Source organism: Bactrocera dorsalis, chromosome 2, assembly GCF_023373825.1.
Source record: "Bactrocera dorsalis isolate Fly_Bdor chromosome 2, ASM2337382v1, whole genome shotgun sequence".
NCBI classification, from domain to species: Eukaryota; Metazoa; Arthropoda; class Insecta; order Diptera; family Tephritidae; genus Bactrocera; species Bactrocera dorsalis.
In genome coordinates this window covers 83,135,471-83,156,786 of record NC_064304.1, presented here as the reverse complement: position 1 = coordinate 83,156,786, position 21,316 = coordinate 83,135,471, and the positions used below count along the sequence as shown (strand labels likewise).

The window sequence follows — 21,316 nt, the reverse complement described above, 5'->3', positions numbered from 1 at the left end:
TTACCATTTCCTTAGTACGTGTTGATACAACCCCAACTCCCATATTCTACAAATAATGTTGTTACGAGTATATAGTATAGTCAAACATGAGTTATATAGAGTATATCGTCAAAACGTATCATCACAAAATTCGAAATTGAGTGTCTTTTCAGGTTCTGCACTTAGATATAAAACAGTTTTAACCAATATTAAAATTTTTTTCACTCATGTTCCATTTTATTTCATGTTTCATTCATGCCACTGTAAATTTCCGAAAATGTTGTTAAGTTATTTTGCATTTCAGGTATCGATATGTACATATATATAAAACTTCTTAGATTCTGATCCTCTGGTTGGCGTTAAGTTTTTGCCTGGCTTTGATTCCTGCAAGTTGCAAGAGTATAAAATGTTCGGTTGCACCCATTTCTTACTTGTTTCCGGTGATTTTATAAACATGTATACCCACATATACCCATATGTCCCAAAATTTATTTTTTATTTGTATTATACTTTTTATACAAGAACTTGCGGATTAATCCAACATACCTCATAAAACTGTTCTAATTATAGCGCCTTCTTATCAGCGATTTATAAATTGTAAACAAATACAATTCTCCGGGGCATGACAGAGAGACTCAGTAGATTAGCAGTCAGTTCACATGAAACAGCGAAGCTGCGAAGTTTGCCAGAAAAAAATTATTCGAAAGCGCGTTTTCATTAAATAATAATTTTTGAAAAACATAACACAAACATAATCTTCTCAATTCGATTTGAGAAACAACTTTTGAGTTTGATCAACAAGTTTATAATATGAAAATATTTTGTTTGTCACAAAACCGGTAAGAAACAGAGTGTAGCAAACCACTTGTTGTAGAGACACAACGTCTTTGTCGGAGAAATAATCCATTTATCTATGTATCTACGTAAAGAAATGGCTTCTCATAGCCCGGCGGTGTTAATCCGCTCGATATTGGGGTTCTTTAATATTATATATTAATTGTTCCATTGACTGTATGGCATGTAGCACCGTCTTATTGGAATCAAAGGTCGTCCAGATCAAAATTTTCTAATTCCTGCTTGAAAAGGTTCTTACACATGGCTCTATAGCGTTCCCGGCTTTATTTTCGTTAACTATGTACCAATGACTCTCTCTGACCATAAAACACACCACTTTGTGAAGCTTTAAAATTAGTTTGAGTTCTACCTTAAAGTAACTTTGGACTTAATATTTACGCAAACCCAATTATCACCCATTTATTTCTCTATAAATATTGCTACAATTATAGTAAATAACGGAAATTCTTTTCTTTTTAAAACAGATTGACAGAACCAGTTCAATTTTGAACCAAGCATACTAAAATGGGCAAACAATGCTTGTGGCTGGACTACCGATTAGTTCTGTTACTAACTGGAGTAGTATGCGCTTTCGAAGTGGATCAGCCGTTTGCAATACATGTGGACGTCAGAAGAACTCTTGACGATTCCATGCGAATCGGGAAATCATGTGAAAGAAAAATGTCTGCTATGGATAGTTTTCTGGAAAAGTAAATAAAATAAATACATTCTTATGACATTCCTTATTTAATCTCTTACCCGTAGCTTCGGCAAGCAAGCGAAATTAAATTTTGTTTCAATTGAAAAAGTAGAAAATTTGGAGAAAAGGCTTAACTCTTGTGTTCTTAAACAGAATGCTTTGGAGAATACGTTGCAAAGGTGACTATTTCATAATGCCAAGAACCAACAATATTTTGCAAATCTTTATTTGTATCTTATTGACATATTTTTAACACAGCTTGACTACGAGATCCAAGGAAACCATGAACGAATTAAAAGAAAATGCTTTGAAACTGCGCTCAACGGCGGCGGATTTAGCATCCAAAATTGAACGCGGGTGACTTGTAATTTTTTGCTCAGAAATAATATGCTGAAATAGTGTACTCGAAAATTTTAACACAGGTCTACACACAAATAAGAAATCTTAAAACAAAAACATACGCGTGTATTTACTTGTATAACATAAGCTTAGTTTTGAAAAGTTAGGATGCATCGAAGTAATTAAAGAGTCAAAAGTTAAATCTTTACTAAACGTCCTTTATGAGTTCTTCCTCTATAATTTTCTAGTTAACAACATAATTTTAAGCATCAACAATAATATGTTACCATGGAACAATCCAATCAACCTGTATGCTGTTTTTTCATCACTCTTAGATACTATGGAACAGAACTCCATCTGTTTCTCATCACAATTATCGAAATAATCCGAAAATGTATCCAAATGATTGGATTGGATTGGATGTATATAAAAACGAAACGCCTTTTTTGTGTGTCCGCGCATCACGCCCCAACCATAGCACGGAAAGACGTGCAATCGTGTATTCCTTTAGTCCTGGAGAAGGTCCTAACCGAAATTCTAATGAAAATCACCCTCGATTTCGCAATTAATGTATACATACTTGTATATTTCAAACTCAAGAACGGCTGAACCGATTTGGCTGAAAATTGGTGATGAGGTAGCTCTGAACCTCGGGACGGCCTGGCTACTTTCTATCGTTTTATGTTAAAAGCCAAAACAATTCATAAACAAAAAACCATATTTCAAAACATAAGCATGTGTTCAATATTCATATTAGAATAGTCGATTTTGCAAATACATTCGATGAATGTTGAACAAAACATTACCACATGATGAGATATAGGGCCCTTTTCTGCTCTACTCCTGCACTGTTATTCACTATAACAAGAAACATATCGCTCATTTGCTGCAAGACCGGCATAAATCAAAAATCGTGATTTTTGAGTTAATGCTGCAGAATTGTTCGTTATATCATACTTCATGTTGAGTGAAAATTCATATGAATACCTCTTGTATGCTCCGCTTGAAAAGAGGTGTAAGGTTGGAGTCACCGTGTAAGGTTGTAGTCAGTTGAAATCTTTAAACGCGTTTTCTGAAAATCGATTTTTTTTGACTTATGCCGGTCTTGCAGCAAATGAGCGATATATACTTATGTGTAACGATATACGATGCAGAGACTGTGAAGATGTTGTACATATGTATGTGCTATTCCTTAAGTCATTTACAAAATCAATAAAAAAAATGTATGTTGCCAATTTAACTTTTCCATTATATTGCTATCACGATAAATGATACCCTTGACAACAAGGAGCGCGCGGAGACGCGGATTTAAACTAGTATAATCTAATTTGAAACTCATATTTGCTCTTAGAATATTAAAGTTTGTCAGCATATTTTGAATAATCTCTTCAAAATTGGTGCTCCCGAGGAAAACTGCGACTATCAACACTAAATTTTCCCAAGCCGCACTTTCCGGAACAGTCATGACTATGATGAAATCTATATCTTTCATGAATTGCTGTATTTGAGGACTAACAAGGAGTCCGAGCTTATTACGCCGCTGTCTCTTAATTCTCTGAACTAAATATTTCAATGGCGACGTACAACTCATGCAGCTCATCGTTCCATTGAATACGATATTCACCGTTGCCAATGCGCAAAGGACCATAAATCTTCCGCAGAAACTTTCTCTCGAAAACTCGTAACGTCGATTCATCAGATGTTGCCATCTTCTATGCGTCTAGTACGACGAGAATAATGAATTTGGTTTTTGTTCGTCGAGAGAGGACTTTACTTCTCAATTGCCTCCTCAGTTCGAAGTAGCGCCTGTTGGCAATAGCTATTCTGCGTTGGATTTCGATGCTGACATTGATGTTGGTATTAATACTGATTTCAAGATAGAAGAAATTTTCTACGATCGACAGTTGCAAGTAAAGTCCTGATTGTAGGCAGGAGATATTTTGTCTTTCCTTCGTTCACTACCGGACCCATTTGCTTCCCTTCCTTAACGCAGTTCCTTAAGGCCAATGATGTCAATACAGCTGTACACTGTTATAGAAGATGGTAGCTTCTCTATTTAGTTCTGCAGCTTGAACTACTTTCTCCAAAAGTAGTTTGAAGCAGTTCGTGCTGTCAAAATCAGCTTTTAAATTGACGAAGAGATGGTGTGTGTCGATCCTCTTTTTTTGGGTCTTTCCAAAGATTTGGCGCATGGTGAATATATGGTCAGTTGTTGATTTTCAAGGCCTAAAGTCACAGTGATAAGGTCCAAACAGTTTGTTGACGATTGGCTTTACTCTTTCACACAATACATTTTTTCGTCTGACTATATTCTGCAAAGAAGCCAATGCGTGTTCTTTATCAGTTCGTCGTCGCCGTATTCGGCCGTCGGACGGCAATCCATCGGCCCGCTGCTTTGTTGTTCTTCAGAAGGGTAATTGCTCCATCCTCATCGATGTGGGAATCGGTTCCCTCTTTAACTTTAAATAGTATGCCCTGGGCATCCATAACTAGATCACCTCTGAGGGTTCTACAAAGGTATGCTCGGGTCTTGAAATCTTCTGTTAGTCGCAGCAACTTTTCGTAGAATTTTCGAGCATTACCCCTGTCGGCTAGCTTGTCAAGCTCTTCGTACTCACGCATTTCGGCCTCTCCTTTTTTTGTCCGCAAAATTTGTCCCGTTTCCCTTTTCAACTCTCGGTATCTATCCCATCCCGCACGTGTTGTGGTCGATTGTAACGTTGCGAGGTAGGCAATCTGTTTTCTCTCCACGGCGACACGGCACTCTTCGTCGTACCAGTTGTTCTTTTGCATTTTCCAAAAACCAATGGTTTCGTTTGCAGCTGTAAGTAAGTAGCTTGAGATGCCGTCTCACAGTTCCCTTTTACTGAGTTGCTGATGCGGGCTCTCAGATAGCAGGAGAGAAGAAGTTGTATAGCTCAATTTGATTCCTGAGTCTTTGAATTGGAAATGAGTTTTGCACGACGATGGTCCTCAATTTTTTGTTATGGATATAAATTTCGATTGGTCCATCTTAAAAACTCATTGCATGATATTTTTATTTGATTTAAAACTGTAGCCACAACCAGAATAACATATTTTATAATTATTTTTTATTATTGTTTTTAAGAATGGACTATATCTGATACCCTGTATACGGTATATATAGATACTAAGGGGCTCCTGTTGATATCATATCACACAACTTTGATATTTACTAATTGAAATCTTATTTTGGTTTTGTACAAAAAACAATGTTAACCAAAAAAACACATCAGATCGAAACAAATCGAAAAATAGTAATATTTAAAACGGTAAGTTGTTGGTCAACAGGAAGCTCTTGAAAGAATGAAATAATAGAAAGACCAAAAAGTGACCGAGCAGGCATTTGTGCAATCCATATTTTTTTCAGTCGTCTGTCCCTTGGCCCCACAGTGAGTCGACGAATATTGGTAGCGATAAGTTTTGGTGCATTATTTCTGCTCTATTAATGGAAAAGGTTTCGAACGACTATTGGTTTTAAAAGGAACATGTTCCATGTAACACTGCACATGAAAATATTCAGTTTCTGCTATAAAAATCAATGGACATCTGATGACAAGAGGAGGTGACCTTGACTGGATATATGTATTCTCTTTTGAGATTATTTGAATATCTAAATGTGCACGGGAAATTCTCGAACCGTCGACGAGCTCAAGGCATACGTTAGCGTGAAGCTACACTACTTGATCCAAGACGTATTTTAGCTGTATCCAAAGTTATTTCACGTAAATGGTAAGAAGTAAAATAAACGGAAATATCTCCTATATAAAATACGCTTATATTTTTTTAAAGATGGTACACCCTGTATCTACGCATTATTCAAATTTATGCTGCTGCTTCTCATCCAAGTGCCACTTCACCTATTTAGGTACCTACATATGTGTACTGGGCAACGCCCCCCTTGCATAACAAGCAGACAGCTGAGAATAAATAAATTTTTACGAGTATGTTCATTTTACAGCCGTCAAAGTCAAATCCAAATCGAAATAGCCAATTAAAAGCAGGAAACTAATCAAATTATAGCAGCGTTAAAATACATGTTAATCCTTTAATTATAGATCAGTGTGTGGCAGCTACAATTAACCGCTTCAAATGATTAACGGAGTTAGACATATGTACATACATATGCACATAACCTCTCATATACATAGGTAGTCAATCGAACAGCGTTACACTGCAAACCCAACGGTCCACAAATTACGGGTTTCAGCGCATAAATCACACAACAAGTAAAGCAACGCGGAAAGAAGCAGTTGAAGTGGTCTGTTTGACTCATCGCCGAAACGTGAAGCGTCATTAAAATAGATTAATTAATAAAGCGTAAGAAAAAAATATTCATAAAATGGAGGAAGAGGAAGGGTAAAAGCCGTCGAAGTATTTGTATTGAAAATGAATCATAAAATAGTAGCGATTTAGTCTGTGTTTTCTACTTCTTTTTACTAACTGATTCAGCAAGTTTTGGATGAGGAATCCATGGACTGGCGTTCCATATGGTGCTTGCAAATCATCAGGCAAGTGTTAGAGCGATGGTAAGAGAGTTCGACATCTCTCGCGAGTCCGTTCGAATGAGTTTGGTGGATATTTTGGGTATGAAACACGTTCTTGCTTTACTCGTCACGATAAAGCTAAATTTTTTTCAAAAAGTGTACCATAAACAGGTCTCTTTGGACATACTTGATCATGCTAATTGAAGAGCATTATATGTAACTGCCAATGAGACATGGCCCCCCTCGAGACGTCATCTTTATGTCGACTGGTGCGGATTGGAAGTGAAGTTATTGCGTTTTAAGTGTCAGTATGTTTGTGTTATCGGTGCGAAAATGAGCTTCGAACAAAGAGCCAACATTAAATTTTGTTTTAAAATTGACAAAACTTTTACCGAAACGTTTCAATTGATAAAACAAGTTTATGGCGATGATTGCCTACCCTTAGCAGAGTACACGAGTGGTTTCAACGTTTTCAAAGTGGTCAAATCATCATTGAAATTCTTGGAAATGGAATTGAACACCTCCAAAACATCGATTTATCGCATTTTGACGGAACATTTGGGCTTACGAAAGGTGTGTGCACGGTTTGTTCCGCACAAATTGACTGACGACCAAAAATTGCTCAGAATCCAACATTCGAAGGACATCATTGTGACCGATTATTTGACCAAAAATCACATTTTAACCATTAACCACTCCCCGTATTCACCTGATATGGCATCGTGCGACTTCTTCCTTTTCGGAAAAATGCATTTGCCCATGAAAGGAAAGCGTTATGCAGACGTAGAGGCCATTCAAAAGGCTTGCACCGGCATACTGGCGGCCATACCGGCCAACGAGCTAAAACACTCGTTCGACATGCTTTTGGACCGTGCAAAAAGCTACATTGAAGCAGAAGGAGACTATTTTGAATAAAATAAATTGATTTTAAAGAAAAAACCATTCGTTCTGTTTTGTTTACTTTGGAACACACCTTATCAGCATATTTTCTACAATTTGTATTTTATAACCAGTATTAATTATATTAGGACTATTGGATATCCCTGCTACCGAATGAAAAAATGATAATGGAAAATGTATTCTCACTAATTTGTATTGAGATATCTGCGCCTGAGCCATGTATGACATAAACTCTACCAAAGGAATAATAATATAACATTTATATAGCGAGTCTATGAGGATTTAGAATTATGTTATTTAGAAATTTACCTAATTTAAGAAAACATTTCCACTTAAGAAATTGTTCAGATCGGAGCTTGTATGCATTTACTTTTGCATTTGACGTCGTATCTTCACGAAATTTGACATGGGTTACTGCTTAGGGTAATAATATAATCTCCGAAAAAAATTTTCAGATCGGATTACTACAGCATATAGCTTCCATATAAACTGAATACATAGTTACTAAAAGAAGGGTATATTAGCTGTGAAGGGTATATTAGCTTCGGTGCAGCCGAAGTTAACGTTTTTTCTTGTTTTAAATAAGATTACATACAAAAACCACCGACTCGCGTTCAGCAATGAGACGCTCGCACCATATGACTATCGGTTTACGAGCCGAAGTCTCGTGAAATTCACCAAATGAGTCAAAGATCAAATGCCAACATTACTCACGCTTTTACGAGCTTCAATTAACGCTAAATCGAAATTAGTTAACACTAAAAATTTAATCTAGAAATACACATACATATATGAAAGGCACTTCTTCGTAAAACTTAAGTAATCTTACAACGCGCTGAGTTCGTCAAAGCGATAAGCACTTAAATAGAACGAAAAAATTTTTTAGCGAAAAATAGAATTTCCTAGAACAATGCGAAATGTGACACATACACTTTTGCCTCTTGATAAGGGATCAAAAGTATTAAACAAACAAACAGAACTACAAACTATTGACTATGAGTAGGGAATAAGGCTGCCGACTGAATTCGAAAAGTGTTCACAAAAAAGTTTTGAGTCTAATTTTTGAATTTTTGAAAATTTAATATATTAAAAGGAATCGGTGAAAGAATTTAACTTCATATAACAGTCATAGATCACAGAGCGATTTCAAACAGGTTCAAACTTTGATTAAAATGTAATAAAATTCATTTGTAGTAAACTTGAGTTATAAAAAGGAAACACGGATGAATCATCGCATAATCTCTATAACCCATAAATATAATAAAAATACCAAACTAAACGATGATCAGTTATCGACTCCCACGATAGAATTTAATATGTAATAAATCATCCGACGTTTATTTATGAACCTGAAAGTTTGACCCCGGAACAAATACATACAAATCATAAACATACATATACACAGGCTGAATGCTATATTCACTCAATAGAACTCTCACTTTTCGAGTGAAGACGGATTACGATGGAATTGCACCAAGAACAGAGGCGGCAGGGAGTGCGGAAGTCAGAAAGCGCGGGCGGGCGATCAAAATTTGTACGCCATTAGCATTAAAACCACTCAAGTCAGCAATAGTAAATATACAATAACAAAGAAAAACTCAACAACAACAAACCTTTAATGCCAAACAACCCATTAGAAAAGCAGTAAAGGTTAGTGATTGCAATGAAAGGCGAAGAATTCCGCCACTTTTGTAGTGAAAAGTTGTTTGGTGAAGGTGAAAAATGATGACAACCCACAAATGTGTGTTAGCATGTCAACATGACCGATAACAACAATTTCCGTAACAGCTAAAATGGAAAACAACAAAAAGATTGGTAATAACTTCGTGAACAATAATAAGAAATAACTGCATAGCACGTTTGGTAAAGCACTAACGTCGACAACACGAAGCTCGTTTTGGCGGACGAGAACATATGGTCTGCCTGAACCCGGCTGGGGCATCAACGGCTGCTGCCAACAAATACTAGTTCGCAACTATACATTTTTTTGATTAAATTCGAGCTAGTTCGAAGAATACCAGTTGAAAACAAGTAAGGAAGAACTATGTTCGGGAGCAACTGAACATTTTATACACTTGAAAGAATCAAAGCCTGGGAAATACCTGAAGGTGTAGGTGTACCGTCGACCAGAGAATCAGAATCTAAGCAATTTATTATATACATATATACTTCTATATAACTTATATACTGTTTGACATATTCAGCATAATGTTTGTTAGAAAAGCGAAAATCTTCATATTTAGTATATGGGAGTTGGGGTAGTATCGACCCGATTTTATCTATTAACTATTATTGTGCCACATACTAAAAAATGTTCCCTTTGTTGCATTAAGGTACCTCACATACAATCGCCAATAATATTTGCGTTTATTGACCCGATTCAACTAATTTTTGGTACACAGAGATACTATTGCCAGGATAGGATTCTTTCCAAATTTCATTTGTAGTATATTTCACAGGTTGACCGATATTTTCGGCCAAAACTCAAGTATGGATACTGAAGTCCACTTTCCGGTATTTGGGGACTTGAACAGCTTTGCTTGGATTTGAGTCATTTTTGGTCAAAAGGTGGCTCTAAAGATATTGTTCGTGCAAATTTGTATCCGATTATATTTACTACCTCTTCATTCGAACGTTGGAAAGTGAAGGAATCAAATGGAATTTAAAATTGTGTTATTATTAGTTTTAGGTGTTACGTACAACCGTTAGATGAACAAAACTTTTAGCAACAGGTTGCAAGAGTATAAATATATAATGTAGACCAAATACACACAGGTCCTAAAAGTTCTTGGTAAACAAAAATTCAAGAAAAATTATTTGTAAAGCGTGATCCCTTTCGAGATTCCCTACTTTTTTTAAGAAAAAACAGCGAAACTTTAAATTTAATGCGAAATGTTTATTATTATTCGAATGAATAATCTTTGGCATTTATCTTTTGAAGATTATCTTTTTCAAATGTTGGTCGCGGCAGCAGTGTTGCCAAATATCATTAAAAATAGTTTCGAAAACTACAGTTGCCTGAGTTTTAACACTCTTTTTCTTCCTTAACATGCTGGAGTTGTACGAGAAAGTGAGAAATATGGGAAACTCTAATAATAAAAAAAGTGATGTGTCTTACGATATTGGAATACTTATTACTTAAAGTAGGTGAGTCTACGCTACAGTTTAAAACACCTAAATCGTGGTAGTAATTTGACTACCAACTGGAGCGCTTGAAGTATTTACTGAGTAAAAATTTATTTACGTTTTTGAGTGTGAATTTCAACGCAATGCCAGGGAAAATGTCCTGATCGGAGACATCAAATTATGTACATTGGGTGAAGATGAACGCCAGCAACAATAACTCATTGCTGCCACACACGACCGCTCGTTATGGTCAATGGAATTTGTATGCGCGCAGTTGGTGTGTTGGACGGATCTGGTGACGCTGGCGTTGTTATTGCTCTTGGGTATAGACAGCGCTGTGAAAACACGCCGCACAGTAGGTGCTATCGTCTTCAAGTGCACACACTGTAAGTGTCACACCTGTTTATGGTCAAATAAGTGAAATATAATAGGCTCAACATTTCGCTCATTCGCCAAAAAGCGACCGTTTGTGGCGCCTTGAGATGCGCTGGTAATAATTCAATTTGTACATTCCAAAATGAGACAATCTGGAATTTCAGCTCGCCATCAGCAGCACTAAAGATATCAACGGGTAACAACTTCATCAACCAACGACCAACTCGTTGCAGCTATCAACAAGAAAGCATCAACTGTCAGCGGCCAGCAGTCAAGATGCTCAAGAAAATACAAATTCGACACGCGGCTCGGGTGCACACGCTCTGTGATCTTCGCTTAGCCATATTTGCGCTCCAGCTGATCCATGTGAAGTGACAAAAGCGTCGTGCGCGAGTATGGATGTGTGCCGCTTGCCGCAGCTGATCTATTGCCAGGTCTAGCGGTTCGCTCGGTCGGTGATGATCTGCCGCATTGCAAATGACTTAGCAACCATTTTTGGTCGATCAGCTGCAACGGCGCTTCTGCCTTTCCATCGCTCCAGCGTGACTACACACTCATACGTTGGGCTCAGCACACGCTTTGACACTAGGTCAACAGCTGTGGCGACGGCAATCAGCTGGTTGCATGCATCGCATGGCGCTTCATGCCATTTTCGTACCACGGACAGCAGTCGTTGGTCCGCAAGTGATTTGTGCAGATTTGATTTATGAAGTTTTGGTGATATGGAAATTTTGCGCTACGATCGCCAGCGGCAAATGAAGATGTTACCTGGACAGATGGCAGTGAACGAGCTTTATAAATTACGACGTGAGGGAAGAATTCTTTCGGTAAGTAAAAGAAATAGAAAGGAATGTATTCGTATATAGAGACCAGCCTACTCGTCGAAATAATTCGAAAGAACTCCAGATAATTAAGTTTAGTTTATGAAATAATTGAGCTTCATTCATCAATTAGGTATATTTGAAAAAGTGAACAATACAATAGTGAGGAATTTAAGATGAGCTCAAAGCCCTCGTTTACTAGAAAAATTAAGGTAAACCTTTTTCGAGAGTCTTACAACAGTAGAGTATTTAAGAAGAGAGGTTAAGGCGATGATTCTGCCCAGCTTACCAAATAATTTATTGGCAAGCTCTATATTATTGAATGCAACATATGAAGCTGCTTGAGTTATATGCCTAGAGTGAAGGTGGGCCGGGCTTAGGACTTATTAAAGTTAAGAGAAGAGAAGTTGCTGCCAGCAGAAACATGGATAATTAAGCTTTTTCATTGCTACATTAAAACGAGTTTGCCTTACACAATCATAAAATGCATTACAATATAGAATATTTTCCTGTTCTTCGCAATTATGAAATAATCTCTTTTCCTGCCCTTGGAAAGGAAGGAATTGTTTGAGAACTGAATTTGTCTGACTACCGAACCAGGAAATATGGCAGTCGGTAAACATAATGAATTTTCCGAAAGGGTTGACAGACGGATCAGGGTGAGACGGATCATCAACGCGCTGGCTTTTATTCACACGATCTCAAAAGGACTTTAGGACTGGATTAATGTCAGGGCACAACTTACTGGCATCACATACGAGCCGGATAATCATTAGTAAAACCGCTAATGCAGAAAATAGGGGGAAGTAGGCATGAAAGAGATGCTACAACACCTCATATGCTTTTGTCCAGCCTTATCTAGCATTCGGCTTAGGAGCTTCGCAGTTAAAGTCCCTAGATGAAGTAACAAAAGTAGGCTTCAAGTCGCTCTTAAACTACGCAAACATCATCCTGTACGACGAATATTGTAGCTCGAATTAATCTAAACGTCTATTTGGCACTACAAAAGATCAGCTGGCCAGTAAAACGCAACCTAAAGGGAACTGTCTACAATTAATAAGTGGGCAAACGAAGTATCCAACTTTCGATTTTATATTACATTACCTACCTTGTATTAACTCTAATTATAATGCTGTGGAACTTTCAGAATACACATATCTGTGTTCGTTCTCATGTTATGGGCCTAAAGCGACGCCGCCCCTCTGTTTTAGTTTATAATGAAAAACAAAAAACAGTTGAATGTTCTCGGTGCGGTAAAATACCATTGATTTAAAGTAACGATCTGGCAAGTGTTACGGAAAAATTAAAATCCATATCTGTACAAACAGAACCGCTTGGTCATTCAACTTCTAGATTCTGATAAATGACTCGATGGAAAAAGTTTTTCTCACATAAAGGGGTTAAAATTAATGGTTTTTTTTTGGTTCGTTTCGAAACTTCACATATCGAACCGATATCGGCTGTGACGATAAAGCTATACAAGGTGCGTTCCAAAGTAAACAGGACTTAAAAAACAAAAAACAGAACAAATGGTTTTTTTCGGCAAAATCAATTTATGCAAAATGTATTTTTCCGAAAAGGAAGAAGTCGCACGGTGCCATATCAGGTGAATACGGGGAGTGGTTAATGGTTAAAATGTGATTTTTGATCAAATAATCCAGTCCTTCGAATGTTGGATTCTGAGCAATTTTTGGTCGTCAGTCAACTTGTGCGGAACAAACCGTGCACACTCCTTTCGTAAGCTCAAATGTTCGGTCAAATGATTTCCGCTGATTTTTGATGAATTTACGCACAGTTTCAATGGAATTTCCGGTGATCACGGATTTTGATTGGCCCGATCAACATGTCGTCATTTATGTTCTCACGACCACTTTGAAAACGTTGAAACCACTCGTGCGCTCTGCTACGGGATAGGCAATCATCGTCATAAACTTGTTTCATCGATTGAAACGTTTCGGTAAAAGTTTTACCAATTTTAAAACAAAATTTAATGTTGGCTCTTTGTTCAAAGCTCATTTTCGCACCGGAAACACAAACATACTGACGCTTAAAACGCAATAACTTCAGTTCCAATCAATGAAATGTCATGAAATTCTCACTGGGCTATCGATAAAGATAGCAGATTCAAGGGCCGCTATATTCAAAAAGTCCCTTTTTACTTTGGAACGTTCCTTGTAGCTCTCCTTGGACTATTATTTAAGAATTTATTTTTAACTTGTCTACATTTTTAGTTAAAGAAATATTCAGGTATAAGATTGGCAGCATTTTTCATTAGATTTGCTTTCGAACTTCACTGAAATTGGAGAGGAAATATCATCGAATACTTGAGATGTTATTACGGCAGTGTTCATGCGAGACAACTTCCGCACATGAAAAAAATTCAAAATTTATAAAACTTGTTCAAACGATCACTTTTCATATTTACATAATCACAATCATCATTCTACAATTTGGCTTATTCTTCTCGCATTCAAACGATCGCTTGCCCATATTGACAACCGTCGCATAAATCCTTAGAAAGCCTAAGCCCACACCACTCACATTCCCACACGCGTGCTGCAAGCGACCGACATCGGTCAGCGCTAATCGAACAAGTACTTGTGCACACTCGTTTGAATGTGGCTAACATATACGAGTAGTAAGTTAAGCAACGATCGTGTGACGAGTTAAACGCCTGCGCTTGAATGCTACAACACTATGACTATTGTGGTAGTTGATGTTATTGTTCTTGTTGCATGATCCTTTTAATTGACAATCAAACGACAATTACCATATAATGAATTATTAATGCTATTAGCAATTCATTACGTTCGCCTACAAGCAATCCATAAATCGCCGACAAAGAAGAGAGTTAGGCAAGCAAACAGGGAGTGAAATATAATAAAAACGCAAAAACCAAATAGCAACTGAAAAAATACCGGCAACGTCGCATAAAAGCGAACAAAAAAGAATAGGTAAGGCTGGATTCTGTTCGGGTGGAACCCAGAGATACCACGAAAGTTTGAAATTATTTGTCAACGAGCGTCTACCAAATTTGAAAGAAATTGGATTCACATTAAAATAGTCGGTTCTATGTAACCGGAACCAAGCTGGTTTTTGGCGGACGCCGATCTTTTAACTTGGTCAACGACAAAGACAAAGAAATCTAGTAAGTCGTACTACCACTGTGCGCTATATATGGACCCACTATGGACCCATTACAGTTGTAGTCATTTATGGCTATAGTCATTATCTTCCCTTTGCTGTCAGTTATTCAAAGGACGATTCAAAATAAAGCAATTAAATATACGTAAATTGATTTCACTCCAGAATTTCAATATCTGTTTATAAACACTACTTTCACGGCAATCTAGCTCTGGTATATCGAAGATGCTAGTGAAAGTCGAATAGTTCACTGAAATTACATCTGTTTTACGAGGGCTGTCCGATAAATAACCGACGCGATGCACGCGACTTTTTCAAAATTTTGTTTTTTATTTTTCTACATAGTCTCCTTGTAACTCCACACACTTCTCCCAGCGATGCTCCCATCTCTGCAACCCTTCCAAATAGTACTTGGCGTCTTTGTCTGCAAAATACGAGTTCACGAAAGAGATTGCCTCCTCATTTGACGAAAATCTCTGGCCGCCGAGCGCAGTTTTAAGTTGAGGAAACAAAAAAAAGTCGCTTGGTGCTAGATGCGGTGAATAAGGTGGATGGTCAAGCAGTTCGAACCGCAATTCGTGGATTATCGCCATGGCGACAGTTGAGGTGTGAGATGGTGCGTTGTCTTGGTGGAACAAGACTTTCTTTTTTTGCAAATGTGGCCGATTTTTCGAAATTTCTTCCTTTAGCTTGTCCAATAATGATGCGTAGTATGCTCCTGTTATAGTTTTTCCTTTTTCAAGATAGTCGATAAAAATAATTCCATGGCTGTCCCAAAAATCACTCGCCATCACTTTCCCAGCCGAATACACAGCTTTAGGTTTCTTTGGGGCTGGTTCCCCCTTTTCAATCCACTGTTTAGATTAGTTTTTTGTTTCGGGCGTATAATGATGAATCCAAATTTCGTCTACAGTTATCAATCGGCGCCAAAACTCGGTCTTATTGCCTCTAAACTGAGACAACAGAGCGTTGGAAATGTTCATGCGCGCACGTTTGTGGTCTAGCGTAAGCAAACGCGGCACCCAACGCGCGGACAGCTTTCTCATGCCCAAATCTTGGTTTAATATGTGACAAACAGTTTCTTTTGACATCTTCATAATCTCAGCTATTTCCCTAACTTTAATCCGGTCGTCTAGTACCAATTGATGAACTTTAGCGATGTTATCGTTAGTGGTTACAGTTTTTGGACGCCCAGGACGTTCATCATCTTCCAAGCTCCTGCGAACACGTTTAAATTCAGCTGCCCAAAATTTTACGGTGGTAAACGATGGTGCAGAGTCACCATACACAGAGTCCAACTCATCTTTGATTTGTGAAGGCGTATTGCCTTTCAAAAATAAAAATTTAATTACAGCTCGATATTCAATTTTTTCCATTTTGGGGAAATCACCGAAATAGACTCACAAAAACGACTGTCAACAGATAATTGCGCAAGATAAATATCTGAAATTTGGCGAGTAGCTATTATAATATGCACAACTTGAAGTAGAAACTTTTTTTTCAGATGTGTCGCTAGCTTCACGTTGAGGTCGGTTATTTATCGGACAGCCCTCGTATTCCCAATTTCGAAGGAAAAAAGGTTCAATGGGTACTAATCGACAGAGACCCCACTAAACGGCCTGTTTTAGTCCAATTTAGAACGAATGGAAGCTGTAGAACCAGATGTATGTACATTCTCTTGTTGATCTCCGTCCGTTATGATCAGTGTACAAGTAACGATAGCGATTTCTGTAAAACTACTGCAATGATAAGGTATGTAGACTCCAAAATAAGTTGGCTTCGTAACCAGACTCTCTCCATATTTGCCAAATCAATATATCTGGGTTTTAGTCCTTATTTTAGTTAGCCCCAAGCATATTCAAAATTAGATACATAGTTGAACTAAATATTTTATTTACCGTTAAAAAGACAAATTAATTGTACCTTTGTGGGTGTTGCATAGGTACAGAAACACCATAGCACTTTGAGTTAGACAACGGGCCAACAAAGCGGACAAGCGAGCAAACAGTTTTGCCACCAACGCCACAACAACAACGCCTAATAAATTTTGTAAGCAAATATAGGTGGCAAGTACTTACGGGGCCCCGACGGGCTCCCTTACAGAGCTATACTAAACATGTAAGCTATGTATTGCTGAGTGTTGTTATGACCGCTTTCCGTCTAACTTTACATTGGCCCCACTTGCTAAACTTTGCATTAAATACTTTGAATTCTATGGCCCTCGACTTCCTAGTCCTTTTTCTATACATGCAACCTGTAAAAAAACACGAATAATAATAAAAAATGTATCAGAAAAGCGCTGAATTGCTTTCAATCAAGCGTCAGCGGTTATCAATCATTGAACCAAGGTGGCATCAACTTTAGACGCAACCAATGGGCCAGCGGACGGTGAGTTTCGCGGACTGAACCGCAGAAGCTGAAATACTGACAAGACTGGCAATCAACAATACATTACAACAACTCCGTTGGCAGCAGCAAGCGACGCATTGTTAATCATATGCAAAAATGTGAGCCAACCGCAATCCGAGCTCGAGCTCGATGTCCGCGACTAAGAGCGATAGTAATAGCCCCCGAAACAAAACACCCGCTGCAAGCAACAAACAATAATGCCTGTTCGTATATGTTTATAATCAGCCAATGGATGAACGGATGGACAGCCGACCTGTCGAACGGTTAACAGTTCGACAACGAGACATACAAAATGTCCACACAGGCCGCGAGATCGACAGCCAAGCTTTGCTTGGGCTCTTCAGAAGCTGTTGGCGGCTCGCACGTTCGGCTACAAAGTAAATGCTGTGCAGGCATGGAAATTGACGCTGTGTGACGAGCGTGTGATGACAATTCGCATGCAAAGTGCAATTATTACACGTTGCAACGAGTGTGCAGCGGCACTAACTCACCGACAAACACACAATTATACTTCTGCTGCCGTGCTTCCAAACGAATCGGTGTTCATCGTGCGGTTCGTTTAAGAGTTACGAGTTAAATCCGCAAGCACAGTTATTACAATTGAGTTTACTGCAAGTTTTGTGCCTTTAGAGTGACCAGTTGTGAGAGTTTTTGAGAAAATTAATTTTGTTTCATTATTAACCAGTTTGGCTTACTGATTCTAGCTTAAGAGAAGATGTGATCTGCAGTCATTCTGAGGCGGTTAGGATTTAAACCGTCTTTAGTCGAGCTATACATATGTATATTGTATAATTATATGGATGAATATTTTTTGTTAAGCTGGCAACTAAACTTGTCTTGCACACAACGATAAATCCGATTCAGCCCCTCGTGGAGGTTAATTTTCCATAAACTGACCTAAGATTTCTCTTCCGTTGTGAAAATCTGAGATGCTTTTCTTATTCTTACTGAGACTTCACTGGTGCTCGTGGAAAAATTGTTGGAATATATTCCAAATTTCTGTACTAATTAGGATTATAGGATCACATTCTCTTTACGGAATGAATAACAGTTGTAATAGACATGGTTTCTCTCCCTCAAGGAATCCAATTTGAAGATTTTTTATCGTTTTCGAAAGGCAGCTTACTTCCTACCTCGCCCGAACGTAGAATGGTTGACAGAGACGGTTTTAGATTCTGACCTTTTGCTCATAGTGGCTTAAAACTAAAATCTCAACGAGTGAATATCGACTTCACAGTTCTGGAAGTATGCAAAAAGGAATATCCTCTGTGTTAAAAACAAAAAGTGGGAAAGAACTCGATTTAACATGCTGTTCCGAACTCTATAGTAGATCCGGGTTAAAAGAGTCAGTTACATGAATTCTGGTCACCCTGTAACAACAGGCCGGCTAAGTGTCACTTAACAAATATTCCCTCGCCATCAAAAAAATATAAACGACACATAAAACATACCACACCACCACTAAGCATAAACAGCAATAACAACAAAGGAAGGCTGTGCGCTATGTAGCTGCCTAATTTGCATAAAAACGCTTACACTTTGTTGTTGTCGAACCTGTTGCATGTTGCTTTTTTTACCCATCAGCTGGAATAAGCGCTAACCAAACTATATTTCATGCTTCGATCGCTGTTTGTTGTTGTTGTCGCTGCTGCTGTTGTCAACACTGTCCGCAATGTTGCTGCCACCGCGATAGCCAACGCAGCTCGAGCTCCTCTCAAACAAGCTTAGTCATTTTGGCAACGCTTGCTTTTGTTGTTGTCAGTTGTTGCGCGCTTGCTGCCAACTTAAGCAGCTACACTATCTTTCATAATGATTGACAGCTGAATTGAAAAGTTTGGCGACATTTTTCCTTATTTGATGCGCTGTTGTTGCCAAGAACAACAACAACACTTGCAACAAACGAGGAATCGGCAACCAGAAAAACGCGGAGATCAGCAGCAGCCATTAAATAGTTTACAGAAAGAAAGCAGCCCAGCGATGTACATAGAATGAAATCAATGAGGCAGCGAAAGCCACAACAAGCTGTAGGCGGAAGAAGCATAGTTTTGAGTTATCAAATGAAAAAGTTTGGTACAAAGATACACTTATGTTTATAAAGAACCAAGCTTCTCTTCCTCCTGTTTACGTTACTGTTGGTTTTATTCTTCAATATCTGTAAAAGATAATCCGAGAGTTCTGGAGTGGTTCAATTTTGTGTTGAATTTTGCCAAATTTTACTCAAAAGAATTGAAGAAACTCACTTATTGTCACCTTAGTATGTACCTTCATCAATAAATATGTTATCCATTGAACAAAAAATTTTTATCTGACAAAGTTATCATGGATATCTTTTCATGGGCAAATGCATTTTTCCAAAAAGGAAGAAGTCGCACGGTGCCATATCAGGTGAATACGGGGAGTGGTTAATGGTTAAAATGTGATTTTTGATCAAATAATCGGTCACAATGATGTCCTTCGAATGTTGGATTCTGAGAAGTTTTTGGTTGTCAGTCAATTTGTGCGGAACAAACCGTGCACACACCTTTCGTAAGCCCAAATGTTTGGTCTAAATGCGATAAATCGATGTTTTGGAGATGTTCAATTCCATTTCCATTTCCATGAATTTCAATGATGAGTTCGGCTGATTTTTAATGAATTCACGCACAGTTTCGATGGAATTTCCGGTTTCGATGGAATTTCCGGTGATCACAGATTTTGATTGGCCCACATGTTGATCGTCATTTATGTCCTTACGACCACTTTGAAAATGTTGAAACCACTCGTGTACTCTGCTACAGAATAGGCAATCATCGCCATAAACTTGTTTCATCAATTCGGTAAAAGTTTTACCAATTTTAAAACAAAATTTAATGTTGATTTCTTGTTCGAAGCTCATTTTCGCATCTATAACACAAACATATTGACACTTAAAACGCAATAACTTCACTTCCAATCATTAAAATGTCATGAAATTCTCACTGGACAATCGATAAAGATAGAATCTGCTATCATCTGCATCAGTCGGTATATAAATAGTGCCACCAGGGGCCGTTGAAACAAAAAGTCTTTTACTTTAGAACACACCTTGTAAGACCTTTAATAATAAGATTGCTTTTTGATATCATTTGATTCCTTCCTGAAATATGCAATGATACATGGTTTCTTTGATTTCTTATCTTAATACATACATATGTATGTCTTGTTCTCTTAAGATTACACTGAACATCTTTGGTTTACATATGCTGAACGTCAAACTTTCACTGATAGAGCAACGATCCCACCGTAATTGGAACTTATTAAGATTTGGTTGGGATTAAGCAAGGGAACACTACCTACCGGCTCATGATTTTAGTAATTTATATAAATATTACTCCTCAGGATTGTATGTACATGGACTTACAGTGCAAAGATTTATCAAGAAAAAAAAAAGAAGTGCAATCGCAGAGCTAAAAAAAATAGGTCAATAACGATAGGGGCTTTGTAACATAAGTGAGTTATAAATAAAATCTAGGAAATTTTTATTGTATTAACAACCGTTCCTCGGCTAAAAACAATCATCAAAGTTAGTCAACGGCCTTTTAAAAAGATGTAACGAACTTAGACGGTGCCGATAGTTTTTCAACTGTATTGAAATGACCTTAAAAGTACTGAGCAAAAAGTGAAATGAAATAATTGCATTATTGAGGGTATTTGACGTTTAATCAGATGAGCTACTGCATATTTTAGGGAAACATTTTCTAGAAAGATTATGAAAGTTACGGTGTTTAGGCCTATTTTTTTTTAGAGGACTGATGTAAATGCTCTGCTTTGGTTGCATTCAACTTATAACTAAAGGGTTTTTTAAGAGCTTGATAACTTTAAAAAAAAAAAAAAACGCATAAAATTTGCAAAATCTCATCGGTTCTTTATTTGAAACGTTAGATTGGTTCATGACATTTACTTTTTGAAGATAATTTCATTTAAATGTTGACCGCGGCTGCGTCTTAGGTGGTCCATTCGGAAAGTCCAATTTTGGGCAACTTTTTCGAGCATTTCGGCCGGAATAGCCCGAATTTCTTCGGAAATGTTGTCTTCCAAAGCTGGAATAGTTGCTGGCTTATTTCTGTAGACTTTAGACTTGACGTAGCCCCACAAAAAATAGTCTAAAGGCGTTAAATCGCATGATCTTGGTGGCCAACTTACGGGTCCATTTCTTGAGATGA

The 21,316-nt window shown here is 37.7% G+C and overlaps 1 protein-coding gene across 1 annotated transcript; it reads left to right on the top strand.

Annotated features, from left to right (window-relative positions):
- Positions 1-625: 625 nt before the first annotated feature.
- LOC105228565 (uncharacterized) lies at positions 626-1,944 on the top strand. The gene is made up of 4 exons (XM_011208443.4): positions 626-818; positions 1,299-1,523; positions 1,579-1,692; positions 1,772-1,944. Exons 2-4 carry the CDS (start codon positions 1,339-1,341, stop codon positions 1,872-1,874), a joined length of 402 nt encoding a protein of 133 aa, XP_011206745.3. The 5' UTR covers positions 626-818; positions 1,299-1,338; the 3' UTR covers positions 1,875-1,944.
- Positions 1,945-21,316: the final 19,372 nt, after the last annotated feature.

Coding starts and splice junctions, on each gene's coding strand:
- LOC105228565 (XM_011208443.4), top strand. CDS start 1,339: ATGGGCAAACAATGCTTGTGGCTGGACTACCGATTAGTTCTGTTACTA. Junction 1,524..1,578: donor ATGGATAGTTTTCTGGAAAA/GTAAATAAAATA, acceptor TCTTACCCGTAG/CTTCGGCAAGCAAGCGAAAT. Junction 1,693..1,771: donor TTGGAGAATACGTTGCAAAG/GTGACTATTTCA, acceptor TTTTTAACACAG/CTTGACTACGAGATCCAAGG.